At 37.2% G+C, this 14,969-nt stretch overlaps 2 protein-coding genes and 1 long non-coding RNA gene across 3 annotated transcripts in view; 1 reads left to right on the top strand and 2 right to left on the bottom strand.

Annotated features, from left to right (window-relative positions):
- Positions 1 to 4,617, bottom strand: part of LOC135086486 (uncharacterized) — a 94,609-nt gene extending 89,992 nt beyond the window's left edge. Inside the window, exon 1 of the long non-coding RNA XR_010260501.1 lies at positions 4,337 to 4,617. This is a non-coding gene — a long non-coding RNA (uncharacterized LOC135086486). The remainder of the gene's footprint in view (positions 1 to 4,336) is intronic.
- Positions 1 to 14,969, top strand: part of LOC135082443 (uncharacterized) — a 155,047-nt gene that overhangs the window by 121,803 nt on the left and 18,275 nt on the right. The window contains exons 8-10 of the mRNA XM_063977242.1: positions 7,834 to 8,008; positions 8,374 to 8,489; positions 8,810 to 8,924. Of these exons, the coding sequence (XP_063833312.1) occupies positions 7,834 to 8,008; positions 8,374 to 8,489; positions 8,810 to 8,924 (406 nt within the window). The remainder of the gene's footprint in view (positions 1 to 7,833; positions 8,009 to 8,373; positions 8,490 to 8,809; positions 8,925 to 14,969) is intronic.
- On the bottom strand, positions 9,279 to 14,703 carry LOC135082412 (uncharacterized). Its single transcript, XM_063977210.1, has 5 exons — positions 14,527 to 14,703; positions 13,853 to 14,061; positions 13,457 to 13,652; positions 13,248 to 13,376; positions 9,279 to 13,164 (listed from the first exon to the last, which is right to left on the bottom strand). The coding sequence occupies exons 1-5, from the start codon at positions 14,558 to 14,560 to the stop codon at positions 13,004 to 13,006; spliced, it is 729 nt and encodes a 242-aa protein (XP_063833280.1). The 5' UTR covers positions 14,561 to 14,703; the 3' UTR covers positions 9,279 to 13,003.

Genomic DNA, 14,969 nt, shown 5'->3' with positions numbered 1-14,969 from the left:
AGCTCTCAACGTGTAGGTACTCCACTAGCCCGAATAGCTGTCGCATGCATCGGTGGATTACAATTTTGAATATCGAGATTTTTCATACCGCTCGAAACAAACTAACATGAAAGACAGACTTTAAAAATATTCCCGAAAGAGAACAAAAACGAGGTTTTTGAAGTCAGTTAAGAAAGAACAAATTTTGAGACAAAATAATAAAAGCCAGAAAAAACAGCTTTGTATACGTGACTATTTTTGTGTTTATTGCTGCAACGAAAACTTATTATTTTGAACGACAACATTGAGGAAAAATATCTTCCGCTTTGAGTATGTTAATTCACTTGCTGCAACTGACATTTATGCAAAGGCAGCATTTTTGCTCTAACTTTCTGTTACACTTTTTAAAGATCTATGTTTTAATATTGGTCTTCATTCCGGGCTTTTGTTGTGAAAGAGTTCATAAAAATGTAACGCAACTTCTACACGGAATGGAAATGTAAATAGTTATTTTTACTTGAACTAAATTACACTCTTGCCATCACATACTATGGCCCCAGACCTAACATAGCGCCGAGTCAAAGGAGGAGTCGTGCAACAATGAACGAGAGGAATTTCTTTAATCTGTCCCCTCTACTGGCTGACATGAATTCCATCAGTGATTGTCAGCCGACCTATTTGTTTTTGAGATTGGATTTTAAGTTCATGGTAAAAGGGGAAAAAGACACGTACCTACTCCACTGGAGTAGATTTCAGGGAAATCTTAATTCAATACCAAACGAAAGAAAAGCGATAGATTTATGCCCGTTTTCACCATCAATCCCTAATTTTTAAGTGACCCCTATGGTAACACATAACAGGAATTTCGTTTTCATAGGGGTCACTCAAAAATCGGGGATTGATGGTGAAAACGGGCATCAGACTCACATAGTAGGTATTTCACGGCATCTAAAATTTATGTTATTATTATCAAACCGTAATAACAATATTCTAATTACACTATACACTATGAAATTTCAGCCGTCTTATCTTACCGTTTACGATTTTCATGAGATAGGTACAGCTCGCTGACAGGCACACAGGAGGGTAGATGATGCATAATAAGGTAGGCCGTTAATTGGTTTACCCTTCGTTCGGATATAAACCTTAAAACCAATTCAAGATTATATTCTCTAGAAATATTCTCAAAAGCAAAAAGCAATCGTGGTCACTGATATATTTATAAGCCACAAAATTGCAAACAATGCTACCCCACCGAAATTGAATCAAATCAACCCACCTATTACGTCCTACTTATTTTTCGATTGCGTAAATTCTCGGCGAAGCGGTCCGCGCATCTAATCGTTTATTTATGGAAGAAGGCTGAGACTAAGCTGTTAATTTATAGGAATGGACTACAGCGACCAACCCGGGGCACTCTTAAATCATTTGCGATATTTGCTTCCACCTAGCTTAATTGGAATATGATCCCGTTGAACACACGCCCGTTTTCATATTGCTTAATTAGCTTTTGTATACAGAATGAACTTTGCACCCAGTTTAGTTAATAATTGAACATTGGCGAATGCAAACACGGCAAGTAAGTTGTCTTGAGTTAGGAAAAGCCAAGCTGCGACTACGTTGCGCCGACGGAGTATTACGCCCGTATTCACAAACATTACTATGAGGTCTCACAGTATGCGTGGACGCACAGGGTGATACACGAACCAATCACAGAGCTCTATTCAACGCTGTGCGTTCGATTTGCAGCTATACATAAGCAAGCATCGTTTGCGTACGCGGGTGTTAGAGTAGGTAGAGAGTAGAGATCATTATTTTTTACAAAAGCTGGCCAACCATCACGAGTGATACACGAGCACCAATAACAGTCTTTCTCCAATTTTCTGCTAGATTTTTAGGACATTTGATACAATGTAGAGATTCGAAACTGCATTTAGGATTGGGAAAATAAAATAAATAAATAAAAAGTTTTTTAAGTAAATAAATAAAATTAGGAAAGAATTCCACGAGCGGTATATTTTCTGATATTTACTATTTGGACTTGTCACGACAGCTGTTAATCGGTAATGTTTATAGCAAAATCACAGAAAGGCACGGAAGTGTTAATTCCTTATCGTCACAAAAGATATCTGATAATAATTACCTCCTGGGATTCGGCAGTTAATTCATCATTTGCCTTTTTTATTTAAGTATTTTTATCAATATCAATATAAATCATAATCATGCTTAACGTAGGCAAAAAATGTGCACAAGTTATACTTCATGACTTTTTAACTTTCATAAATAAATTAGACTGTTAATTTAAAACGAGTCACAACATGAACAATAGAGTTGTTAATCTTATTAGATCCGTTATTTATTTAATTTCACAACTAAGTACGTAATTTTTATTCCTTGTCGTATAAATGCTCATCATTTAATAATAAAATAACATAGACACAAATAGATTAATTGTACAACTCTATAATAATAATCATAATAATGTTGACTGACTGCAAATAATGGATTGGTTTATTTTTATAATATGAGCTTGGATATTCACATTATTAAGTCATTCATAATAAATTATGACAAAGTTCTGCTACGAAATTATAATTATGCTATTTGCTACGAACGTCATATTTGCTACGAATATTTAGAAATAGAAAATGTACAATGAATCAATAATCACTGTCCACTCAACTGATGCCTATTAGAGTTAAAACGTTTTCCTAAGATTGGTTTTTAAAGAAAATTACAACTTAACTGAAGGATTTTCAGCCGTAAACGCAGTACCTACACTGAGCGTTGTAGCTGCTTCTGTTTAAATGTAAGTGTAGAACTTACTCGTACTTACTAAGTAGGTTCACAATGCATGCGTGACCTAAGGAATATGTTTGGAACATAAGTAGGTATGCATAATGAATCAAGATTAAATAGACGCCATGTTATTGGAAACGATATACCCTAGAGAAATCACTGAAACACTACAAGCCACCAAAGGGGTTATGATCGCTCCCTTAGCAGAGGACGAGCGGTAATTAATTAAACTTCACCCGAAGTTTCTCTCAGCAGGTATTACTATTATTTGTTCCGCGTTAACATTCTGGAACGCTATCTGAAATGTCTCCAGGGAGGGGAGAGTGGCTCGCTTTGATCTTAGTTCCTGCCAGCCCCCACGGGCGAGCTTAAGTTTATATCAAGTACAAAACAAGCTAGGGCGGTTTGTTCTCCATTGTTGTCTCGATCATAAATATTTAATAAATTCGCTTTATTCACTGCGTAAGACTTAAGGTCTTTGTAAACTTATAGCTTGTAAATTAATTTGAATTACGACTCCCACGATGTTATACGTAGCGACTTTAATATCTATAATATTTACAAATGGTTGTTGTATAAAACTGATTATGATGTTGCACGAAACGGGAAAATTTTACGTTCTAGAAATTGCGATGGAACAAAGGCACTTTAAAAGTTAGATCTATAAAACTGTTCCGTTAGGAATTGGATCCATGGATTCGTTCATTAGAACATCATAACCTGTGTCTAAACTAATTAAACAGTAGCGAACACTATTCATGATAATTTCCGTAAACGAGGCAAAAAAGAGGTGACCGTTTTCATGATTACTACTTGTTATGAATTTAATTATAATATTACAACTGTTTTAAAAACAAAGGAAAGCTATTATACCTTTAAATGTATTTTGTGAAGTCAATTACAGCGCGCACATTGTAATGGGTACGAAGTGTTGATAAATCTCAGTTCTAGATTGTAATGGAAAATTCCAGCCCCATTTGAATGAAACCTTGTTCAAAAACAGTGGCTTACACGAACTTTCTTTAATAACAGTCTCGGTATTGAAGAGAGAACTCTATCAAATTAATAATACATGTAGGTGGCAATAAATTATTTGACTTTGCTATGTTTATTCATGTTTTGTACACGTTTGCTGGCCTACTTACATAATTGAAGGTGTGTTATTAAGAATCGCAACTTAATTAAGCCTTAATAAAGATGATCGGTAATATAGATAGCAACATTTTTTCGAGATAATTGATTATTGTATGTATTTCGTGACAGATAGATACCTAATAAAACAAAATCGTATTAGATATAAATGTAAAACCTTTCCTAACACAATTCCTACTATCTTCTGCTTTAGCTACTCATTTTTATTTCGTTTAAGTTATGTTCAATCTTCAACTTGAATTTGTTTATAACTAAACTTCATTATTCTGTATTACCAGATACGATTTCCACTGGTATGAATGACTCTTATTCTGCAGATTTGACGCAAATTCATCACCCATCTTACAAGACCTTTATTAAAGATCCTTATCTCGAAGTAATAAGATACGACAAAAATATACGTTACCCCATAGCATGACGTAGACAAGCCGCCGCCGCTCAAGCTATTCGTTAAACACTTGTCTGATGTCACATATCATGTTATTTATTATCACACTATCAATTTGGATCGTTTTTGACTGACGGTGAGAGGTTAACGTCGCGGCGCGGTCCTCGCAGCGTCGATGCCGGTAACGCGCGCACTGTTTCACGTGTACTTACACGGTTATGGGTAGTGTACTTGTGTATAGGGTAGTGTATGGTGGGGCGGTCGTGACTAGAGTGCCGGGCTGGGGCGTGCGCGCCGTGCCTCCCCGCGGACTCGACTGAAGGGCTTCGCTCGCTAGGGCGCGTCGCCCACGCTCGATACCGCCGCCTTCCCAGCGCCCTCCCACATTGCAAAACCATTTATAAAAATTCACTTGTTTACTGCAAAATATTGACGATAATATATTTATAACGACCGCTCTACCTTCCAACCAGAACTTGAACCGTTCTTTACGATGCGGACCGGGTGTAATTTTTCGTAAAGTAACGTCATTTCGCAGCCGTGCGGGGCATGATACGGATTTGTAACGGTGAACCCGAATCACGCTGATATCTAATTTAATAAATGGATACGGAACGCGTTTTTCACATTATATGCAAGGGTATTTGCTTTGCTACTCGTATATTTTTAGGTTGGTAGGCATTAACTTTCACATCATTATGTGCTACGTTTTAATTAATTAAAACAAATTTATACCTACGTAAAAGCGAAAAAGTAGTACGAATATTGTCTTTAACATTTTCATCTACCTAATTTAGATATAAATCTTAGAAAATAGAAATGTTCAAAAATTCCACTACCGTAACAACAACGCGCTCAGTAATTTGTAGCAAATTCGTAATTACATTAGTTCGTAGTAAGCAGGCGTAGCTTCGTAGCAACGAATTCCGCTACGAAGTCTACACTACGAATGCGCTACGAGCTACGAATTTCTGGAGTTTATGGATGATTTTTAATTTCAGTTACGTACACAAACTGCCCTCGTAAACCAAAAAGTGGTATTATACTTAAATGATAGAGATTTTGTGTTGATACCAATTTTTAGTTTATTGCTACTTTTATTTGTAAATAGGCAATGTTATTAGGATCGGTAGAAGGTAGCGGGAAGGCGCTGGATGCAGGCCGCTACCTCCCGTGCGATGTGGAAGTCATTGGGGGAGGCCTATGTTCAGCAGTGGACGTCCTGTGGCTGAAATGATGATGATGATGATGATGATTAGGATCGGTGTACTTTTAGGACGATTGTTAAAACATTGGTAAGATATCTTAACAAAAGCCATTACTAATATAAATTGAACAGACAGCAAATAAAAAACTGAAAATACTCTATCCCTTGCAATGCACAATGAAATTATTCGCCATCCGAAAATCCATCAACTTTTAGCAGAAATAATTGAAGTGACGTCACAGACAGACTCTCTTTAAATCGTAATTTGACGCTGTAATTATTGTGCAGCCGTCCTGACGAGCACTCGAGTCATGAATAATCATTATACTCATACCTACCCGCAAATGGCCCGATCGGGAATTTGACACCGCATATTTTGGCTAATTAGCAGTTCAGCGTTTAGGCAAAATGATGACTTCTGCTATTCAGCCATTCCCAAAGTGGGCGATAACGCCCCCTTGTGGGCGCTGCAGGCTTAAAGGAGGTGGTAAGACCGAGTGGTGAGTAGTAGAGGGGGCGGTAAGAGACCCAGAAAAAAAAACTGGGGCGTTGTATAGAGGCTAGGATTTGTAATTTCATCTATTATTGTGGCTTTTAAGTAGGTGAAAAAATCGGGCGCTAAAAATAATTTTATTCTCCAAGTGGGCAGTCGACAAAATAAGTTTGGGAATCCTTGTGCACCGATAACCGAACGTGAGCAATTTGTGTTAGCGCAAATAACGTACATTACTCACCATTTAATAACTTACTAGCAGCCAGCCCCGGCTTCACCTGGGATGAACAATTTATTAGGTAGAAGTAATGTTATTTCATAAGTAGATAAAGTGATATTGCACAAAATATAAATTTTAAGTTCTCTACATGAATACTTATGAAACAATGTAAAAGACTTATCTAACATCCTACAGTTATCCGTGGTTCCATAGATTAAACCACTTACAAACACCAACTCATAAAATTCGCGCTCTCTCTTTGAAACAGTACCTATTTAAAGCAAAGCACGATTACCTACTGAATAGTTAGTATATCTGCTATGCTATGTAGCTTTTTACTAGGAAAACCGTGAGTTTTGTTATTCTACGTGGTAAAAGTAAATAAGCTCAAAATAGTTTCCCTACTTCCTATTTAAATCTATTTCCCCTTAACCCATATCTTTCCTTTTATCGGTCGCATGTTGGAATATAATTATTTTAATTTCGAAAAACAAAATAATTGCATACAAACACTGTATTCAGGTAAGACCTATTTAAACCTTCGGTATTTATTGTTCGCGCAAAAACGAGTGGATCGCATAATGCAACGTGTTGTGGGCTATCGCGTGTGGGGGCTTGATACCATCGGTTGCAGGCTGCACGCTCGCTGGCAACACCGCAGGCACATTAACTACCACTTAGAACTATTACCCCAGCAACTTACAGCAGACCCAACTCACAACTTGAATTATGCACTCGACAATTATTATCCTACTTGGGTAGGGAATTGTCGCAGACCGTATGTTCGTTCGTTCGTTTCAGCCAAATGACGTCCACTGCTGGACAAAGGCCTCCTCCAAGGTTTTCCACAATGCACGGTCCTGCGACCGTGACAAGTGCAAAAGTGAAAAAGGGTCGTGCAAAGTGACCGACATAGCTCGCAGAATTGCTAAAATCAAGTGGCAGTGGGCGGGGCACATAGCTCGTAGAGACGATGGCCGTTGGGGCAGAAAAGTTCTCGAGCGGCGACCACGGGCTGGGCAGGCCTCCTACTAGGTGGACCGACGATCTGGTAAAGGTCGCGAGACCGTATGTGCCCGACAATTATTGCGTTTTATCTACTTGTCAGAGAACCTACTTATAATGCATTATTGTAGCTACTTCCTAAAGTCAGGTTGAACATTACAGTCCAAGATTACAGTTGATCTTACCTATGTGCAGTTATTTAGTCATGTGTGTTCGATGATTTATAATCTACTGCCGCTACTGACCTACTTAAGTAGTTTTTTCATGTTAGGAATTTTTATACTCGTATTTCTTTTCTTTACTTTTTTCAGCCAAATGACGTCCACTGCTGGACAAAGGCCTCCCCCAAGGTTTTCCACAATGAACGGTCCTGCGCTGCCCGCATCCAGGCTCTTCCCGCGACCTTTACCAGATCGTCGGTCCACCTAGTAGGAGGCCTGCCCACGCTACGTCTTCCAGCCCGTGGTCGCCACTCGAGAACTTTCCTGCCCCAACGGCCATCGTCTCTACGAGCTATGTGCCGTATATACTCGTATTTAGTTAGTTATATTTTATGTCTAAAATATAGTACATTTTTGTGATTGGAACAGCTGGACGGCAGCACACATCCATGCACCGTGGACGTATGCGGTGGTGGAGTGGGCCGCAATATGGCGGAGGCTCTGTGGCGACTGCGCGGCGGGAGAGTGCGCCTGCTCACCGCTGTGGGCGACGATAGTGATGGCCGCTACTTGGCAAGTGTCGCCCCTGGGCTGTTGCTTGACGGTAAGTAATAAGGCTACTACCTGATTAGGTAGATCAGTGCAGTCAAAACCGTAAGCTAGGGTTTTGGAAGTTCAAAGGATATAGAAGATATCCCTTTTGTAGAGCAGGTACCTCAGGTTTTCCATGGTACCGGTATAGCCGCGACAGGGATAAATTACCAACCTAATATCATTACCTCTTAGCACTTTTTATTAGTTAACAAAATGGCTACAATCTAGATAGGTAATTATAGAGATGGTCAGCTTCCGTGAACTCATGTAACTCATAGAGACTTTACAATTGAATTAAAAGAGCTCTACAATTAGGTCTTGCTATTCGTCAACGATACACGTACCTACTTATCTAGGTACTATCTTCTTTTACAGGATGTGTTATCAAAGATGCGCGCACACCGACCTATGCCGCAATATTGGACGCCAAAGGAGAATGCCTGATTGGCTTAGGAGATATGGGTTTACACAGCCACATAACTCCAGAAATGGTAAGAATAAGCAAATACGAGTTCATCACGCCTACTTACCTCTAAGTAGTATCATGGTAACATAGTATTACAGGATGGCTGATGGCTGAAGAAGTAGCCCCCGGGCTACAGGGGCCTCCAGGACCGGATTAACGACCATTTTTATATGAAAAGAGCCTCCTGACTGGTCTTTAAAGTTGGGAGGCCCCAAATGATAAAGCGCCCTTCTAAGGAACGCTACGCAACTGCCCGTAGGCAAAAAATTCACAACGTTTCGTAAAAATTGTGTATTTGTGTTATGTAAGTAGATACCTACTAACTTTCAATTTTTCCTACAATAGGTGGATAAGCATAAAAAGGTGTTACAGCAAACCCCCCTTGTGATATTCGACGGCAACATACCTGAATCCACAATGGAGCATGTTATGCAACTTTGTAACAGAATGAAGAAACCAGGTAAGATTATTTTTCGCTCTTTTTTACTTTAAGACGATTAAGTAAGGTATCAGGTCGTCGGTCCACCTTGTGGGTGGACGACACACGCTGCGTTTTCCAGTACGTGGCCTCCACTCGAACCTTACTGCCCCATCGGCCGTCAATTCTGCGTACTATGTGCCCTGCCCATTGCCACTTCAGCTTGCTAATCCGTCGGGCTGTCAATGACTTCAGTTCGTTTACGGATCTCCTCATTTCTGATGTGATCTCGTAAAGAAACAACGAGCATAGCCCTTTCCATAGTTGGGATTCTTGGGATTCTAAGTTTTACCACATGTCGATAGTAAGGAATTAATGATTAACAAATAAAAAACATTATCTTGTTAAAAATATAATGTATTTTTCCACTATCAGTACAATGTGCTTACCCATCAAATGGCTATAAAAATATAAGTATCATTCGGACGGACTAAATTACATAATATTAAGTTCATTTGTTTACAACAAGAAGCTGGAATGCATAATAACAGCTAACCATATCCACGTGCGATTTTGTACCAAGATTTTTAAAAGTTAATACATTAGTAATAATGCAGATGAAAATCGTGTTATATTTCGCAGTGAGAAAATTACATTGACATCACTAAAACATTGTGTATAATAATATTTTCAATGATATTAAAATAATTTTAAATCCTTTTAAATTCATATTTATCAAGAAAATTACAGTTTATGGCTTGTTGCAAACATTGATTAAGTAAACTAATCTTAATAGTACCAGGCCTGTTCATCTCCGCGAGTTCACATCGAAAACAAAACACGCACGATAGCCCACCTACAGGAGGCGATTCGACAAGGCGTCACATACGAGATACGAGCGAGCATTGACACACGCACGCGTACTCTTGTATTATGGAAAAAAATAAAAAAATACTGTGTAAAAAATACTGTGCAGTATTTAACTGCCTAAATAATAATAAAAACACACAACGTACTTTTTTTAAGTTGCCTGAAGACACTGAGAGGTAAATAAGTGGTTATTGTTATTCATGATAATTCATGCAAATTCATGTATTTCTTCCGACATTTTCCGCGATTTGGCACTTCACGTCACACATTAGTTTGCCGAAGTTCGCCGAGCCAGCTATTGTCAATTATTATAGGTGTCAAACAGGATAGGGTCTTTGCGCTGGTTTTCGACCAACTATCGGAGTTGCCAACTTTGTGATCTTAAAATACCCTTACATAAATGTATCATATTATTTTATGTCGTTCGAGTGCTCATAAAGGCAGTCAACTAAAGTCCATACTGCAACGCACACACAATCCGCACCGTAACGTAAACGCCTTGCCTCGCCGATGACAGTGCGCGAAGGGCAATGACAGCTCGCAAAACACTGACGTATATCAATGTCTCATGGACTTGGCGTAACTTTAAAATAAACGTAGGTACTCGGTACATTACGCACACATTTACACGCATTATAAATACATACACGATTTAAGAAAACAACATGGCCGCAATATAGGCAATCAGCTGACAGGTATTTGTGTGTGTGTGTGTGCGTGTAGTTGTCAGCTGATTGCCTATAAATATGTTGTTTTCTTAAATCTTGTATGTAGGTACCTACTCGGCACAAGTCAGGTAGTTAGTGACGTCACATGAAAATGTTGCCAGAATGAGTACTGACCAAACATTATCTATTTCTTTTTTTTATACATCACCAGGGGTAAGTTAGAAAGAGATAAACAGCTGTTTGTCATTAATTTGTCGAATTTTTGTATAGATCTATATTTCCTCTCCACTATTACCTCCATGCCACAAAAGGCGATACGTTGTTGATCCCTTTCCGAGTTGATTTGCCTGCTAATATATGACCTGAGCTTTGCTTTGAAAAAATGACCCTTAGTCATCTAAGATTTAATTTTGTATGAAGAAGTTTAATAAACACTTAAAATTGTGTTTATAATGCTATCAATTAGACATACGTGCCAAAAACTTTTCCTGTCAGCACGTTTTTTTTCTAGCGCGATGATTTCTGCAATGTACCGGTGACCGGTGTATGGCCGCGCATTTACGTAATTTTTTGGAACTCACTACTTTTTAAATTACATTTTCATTTAGGTAGAACTGTTGCTTAGGCATTATAGATTGCAACAAAACTAGCGCGGGATGGCTACTGCCTTCTGTGAATACAATACTTTGTATTCAAATTTTACGCATGTGTTTATGGCAGCTCAGTGAAATGGACGAAAACCGAAGTTAGATAGAAAACCAGCACAATGACCCTACTTTCAAAAATTAATATTGCGATTTTATAAATCACTTAAACAACTTTATATTAATTTGCGGGTACGCCGGGACAGCTCGTAAAACAAATTCATTATTTACATATTACTAATTTATCAACTTTGTTCATTGTTAGTTCATTAGTTGTTCGTGTTTCGTTTGGGTTAGACCAAGAGCCGAATGCAAAAAATAAATGTTACTTAATTATATTAATCCTACAAAAAACGGACGGACGTGTGCAAGTCTAATAGCCATATACTTGGTTAACTCATTTTAAAAAGTGCACAAAAACGTACTATGTTCAGACAGACTATATGACGAATCTATAAGGGTTCCGTTTTTGCCATTTGGCTACGGAACCCTAAATACCGTATCAAAATCTGTTGCATAGTTTTAAAGATCTAAGCATAAATAGGGACAGACAGACAGGAAAGCGACTTTTTTTATAATTATTACGTAGTGATGATGGGCATATAGACCAAATAAAGACATTTTGATTTAAGGGGGGGACATCGTAAGAGCCATTCACATTTTTATCAGAAAGTTAATAAATTAATATATTTAGGTTTTTGAAATCTAAAACAGCCAGGAAATCAAAGAGGCAAACATGATACCTTTGTGATTTTATAGGAATTATATTGTAAAACACGGTCATATTAAACTTTTATAAAAAAATCCAGAGGTAAATGTTTTTTTTTCGAGAAAAATTTTTTCTAATCGTGTTTTCGAAAATATCATCCCATCACACATACGTTCTGTAATACATAATATTAAAAACAGTGCGAAATATCGTCAATTGCAGTTTTCACATACTAAGGGCCCATAATGAAATTAGTATAATGTTTGTTTATGTAATAAAATTTGGTTTGAAATACCTACTGAATTGAATTTTTATTTCTTACTAGCTTTTTGGCTTCGCCCACGTGAAATAAATTGTCACAGTTATGTGTATTATAAAATATTTAGGTGCTAGCTCTTACACTATATAACTGGCGGCCGCATGTAGCTGCGCGTTGCCGCGAAGAGCAGTGAATGCAAGTGTGGTGCGCTAGATGGCGACACAGTAGCTTCTTGTAGCAGTCAGCCCTATGGCATCAAGACAGTACCGATCACTGACGTATGTCAACAAAACGGTGCTCGACTCTTAAGACAAGCTAAATTACACCATATTGTTGATGACATTGAGCATACATTTTTTTGAATACCTTCGCGAAGAAAAACTTCTGTACGTAGTACTTATTATTATTCTGTGATAGTACCTACATATTACCTACAACTAAGGACATACATAATTCTAAAATTAAGGATAAAAAAATACAAATAAGTAGCAGACTTTTAAAATAAAATTGGAGCGCAATTTTAATGGAATCATTGTAAGAATTTTTCCACAATTTTTAACAAAACTCCAAGAGAGCTTCAGTAAAGCATTTACACAAATTGAATCTATATTTTAACTATAATAAATACGACATATAAATGCACTTGTGATTTATAGTAAAATAGCTGACATTTAATCAACTAGGTATGTACACGTCAATACATTTAAAATTAATTTTAAACAATGTATTTTCCAAATGTTATTTTAAATTGTTATCAATAAAATTCAAAGGCACTCATCACACATCAAAAATCCATTCCTTTTACTTAGATCCATAAAATACAAAGGATAATTAAGCGTTAACTATAAAGATCTTCCGTGAATTCTAGTACTTCTTAACATTATCAATTATACTGTTTAAAATACTCAGTTTTAAAAATTTCATATTGGAAATTAAGTCCAGGTACGGTCAGAGACAAGGGTGGAGTATATCTACATATTCCAATTGTGACGTTGCTGTTGGAGCTGGTCGCGAAGCTGATGCAATGCATGCTCCGGCTGGCTGTGCTGCATCTGAGCCACAAGGTTCCTAGCTTCCAAACGCAGCTCGTACAACTTGCGAGATTCCAAATACAAAAGGATAGCAGCACCACCTATGTAAAAATTACGTAAAAGTTATCACATAGCTATCAAAACTTACTCTAGGTATACATACAGTAAATTTAAAGGGACTCACCAAAGAACATGAAGGCAATTACAGCAAATGCATAAGACCAGGATAGTACATTGAATGATGGGTACAGAAGCCAATCACGTCTATAGCAGTTTCCACCAAAAATTGCTACTGCAAGGAACAGGAAGGCACCTGGAAAATATGATCAAGTTGATAAACAATAATAAAAAACATACACAATTTAATAAGATAAAAAATTATGTTAAACTTACTGGCTAAGGCGACTAAACAGAATGACACAGAAACAAACATCCATTCGTAACGTAACACTGTACGAAGTGGCCAGCGGACAATGACTAAGGCTAGGAGGACCTGAGCAGTGAAAGAGAAAATGAGAGCCAGTGTCACAAATGCCTGGACAGACATAAGCCAACCAGGCAGGAGCCATTCCCTAATCACATGGAATTCCTGAAAACATAAGACATAATTTAGTACATTTACCCTGGGATACTTTCACTACAACAAATGTCAAGTCTTGACAAACTCCATACAAAAACACCAGTTATAGTTACAGTTAAAGTTAAGGTGGTACAAATGAGGCTTAGTATTTAGGTACGTCTTTAGGTTAATCCATAATAATATTATTTTATTTAATATTATTTAAATACCTGGCTAAACACATAGTGACATCCATGAAACAACTTATCAAATTGATAAGATGGGAATCGGAATCGGTCAAAACAATATTCCCATAGACCCATGCGTTTAAAGGAAGAAAACATCTCTGGGTAGGACTCGATCCAGTATGGGCCAGCAAATGAAAGTAGCAAGAACAGGCCGGCAATATACGTAATACTGGCGCCAATTAGTGTAGCATCTGCAAAATAAAAATAAATAAAAATAAAAAATGTATTTATTGCCTTCGAACCATTAAACATCAAAACACAATCTATATATATAAAAATGAAACCCGTTTTCCGTTGTCACGACATAACATGAAAACGGCTTGACCGATTTGGCTGATTTTTTTTTTGTAGTTTTCTAATACTCTGTACAAGGTTTTTACGGAAAAAAATATAAAGAAAATCTCTACGCTAAGGCGGTACGAAGTTCGCCGGGTCAGCTATTATATTTAAATTTTATAACATAAAAAATGCGAATGTTTCAAAACCTAAAAGACTTGACTACTCTTCGAGACTAATAATGAAATTATGCATGTGCTAACTCTTAATACAATTGTTAATAATTTTAACATACTTTAATTTGTTTTGCACATAAGTTTACATGAAAGAAATAAAAATAACACAAAATTTCCTGCATGGGCGTGCCCGGTTGTACTTACTTGAAGCTTTTGGATATTCATTGTCGGCCGTCATGATGAATGCTAGTGCTAAGATTATAGGAAATTGCTGAATTTCATCAACTATTTGTTTACAAGATTAATATCTCATTCGATTTTATAAAATTCTAATGTTTTTTCAACAATTTCCGTCAACTGCTGGGTGGAAACGCCATAGAGTTTGACAGCTCCATAGAGAGTGAATTTTTTTGACAGTTCCGAGAGGAAGTGACTTTTTTTATAGTTGTCCTTTGTATGCATACAATAATGGCATGCGACAATGGTCTTTTGCGTGTCTGAAATCAAGTTAGTAAACATTTTCGAATTACAACTCAACTTTTATTTATAAATTATTTTATTGAATCTATTTGCATTCTATAAATGAAATGATTATTTAAAAGTATATTAATACAAAGTAAATATTTTTTATTTTGTAAATAGTTTTT

Source organism: Ostrinia nubilalis, chromosome 2 (genome assembly GCF_963855985.1).
Source record: "Ostrinia nubilalis chromosome 2, ilOstNubi1.1, whole genome shotgun sequence".
Classification (NCBI taxonomy): domain Eukaryota; kingdom Metazoa; phylum Arthropoda; class Insecta; order Lepidoptera; family Crambidae; genus Ostrinia; species Ostrinia nubilalis.
The sequence above is the reverse complement of the archived record's forward strand: the minus strand, read 5'-3'. Positions and strand labels throughout refer to the sequence as shown.

Excerpts from the sequence above, each read along its gene's own strand:
- LOC135082412 (XM_063977210.1), bottom strand. The coding sequence starts at position 14,560 with ATGACGGCCGACAATGAATATCCAAAAGCTTCAA. Across the intron at positions 14,062-14,526 it reads TGAATATCCAAAAGCTTCAA|ATGCTACACTAATTGGCGCC; the intron begins GTAAGTACAACC and ends TTTATTTTGCAG. Across the intron at positions 13,653-13,852 it reads GTCACTATGTGTTTAGCCAG|GAATTCCATGTGATTAGGGA; the intron begins GTATTTAAATAA and ends TTATGTTTTCAG.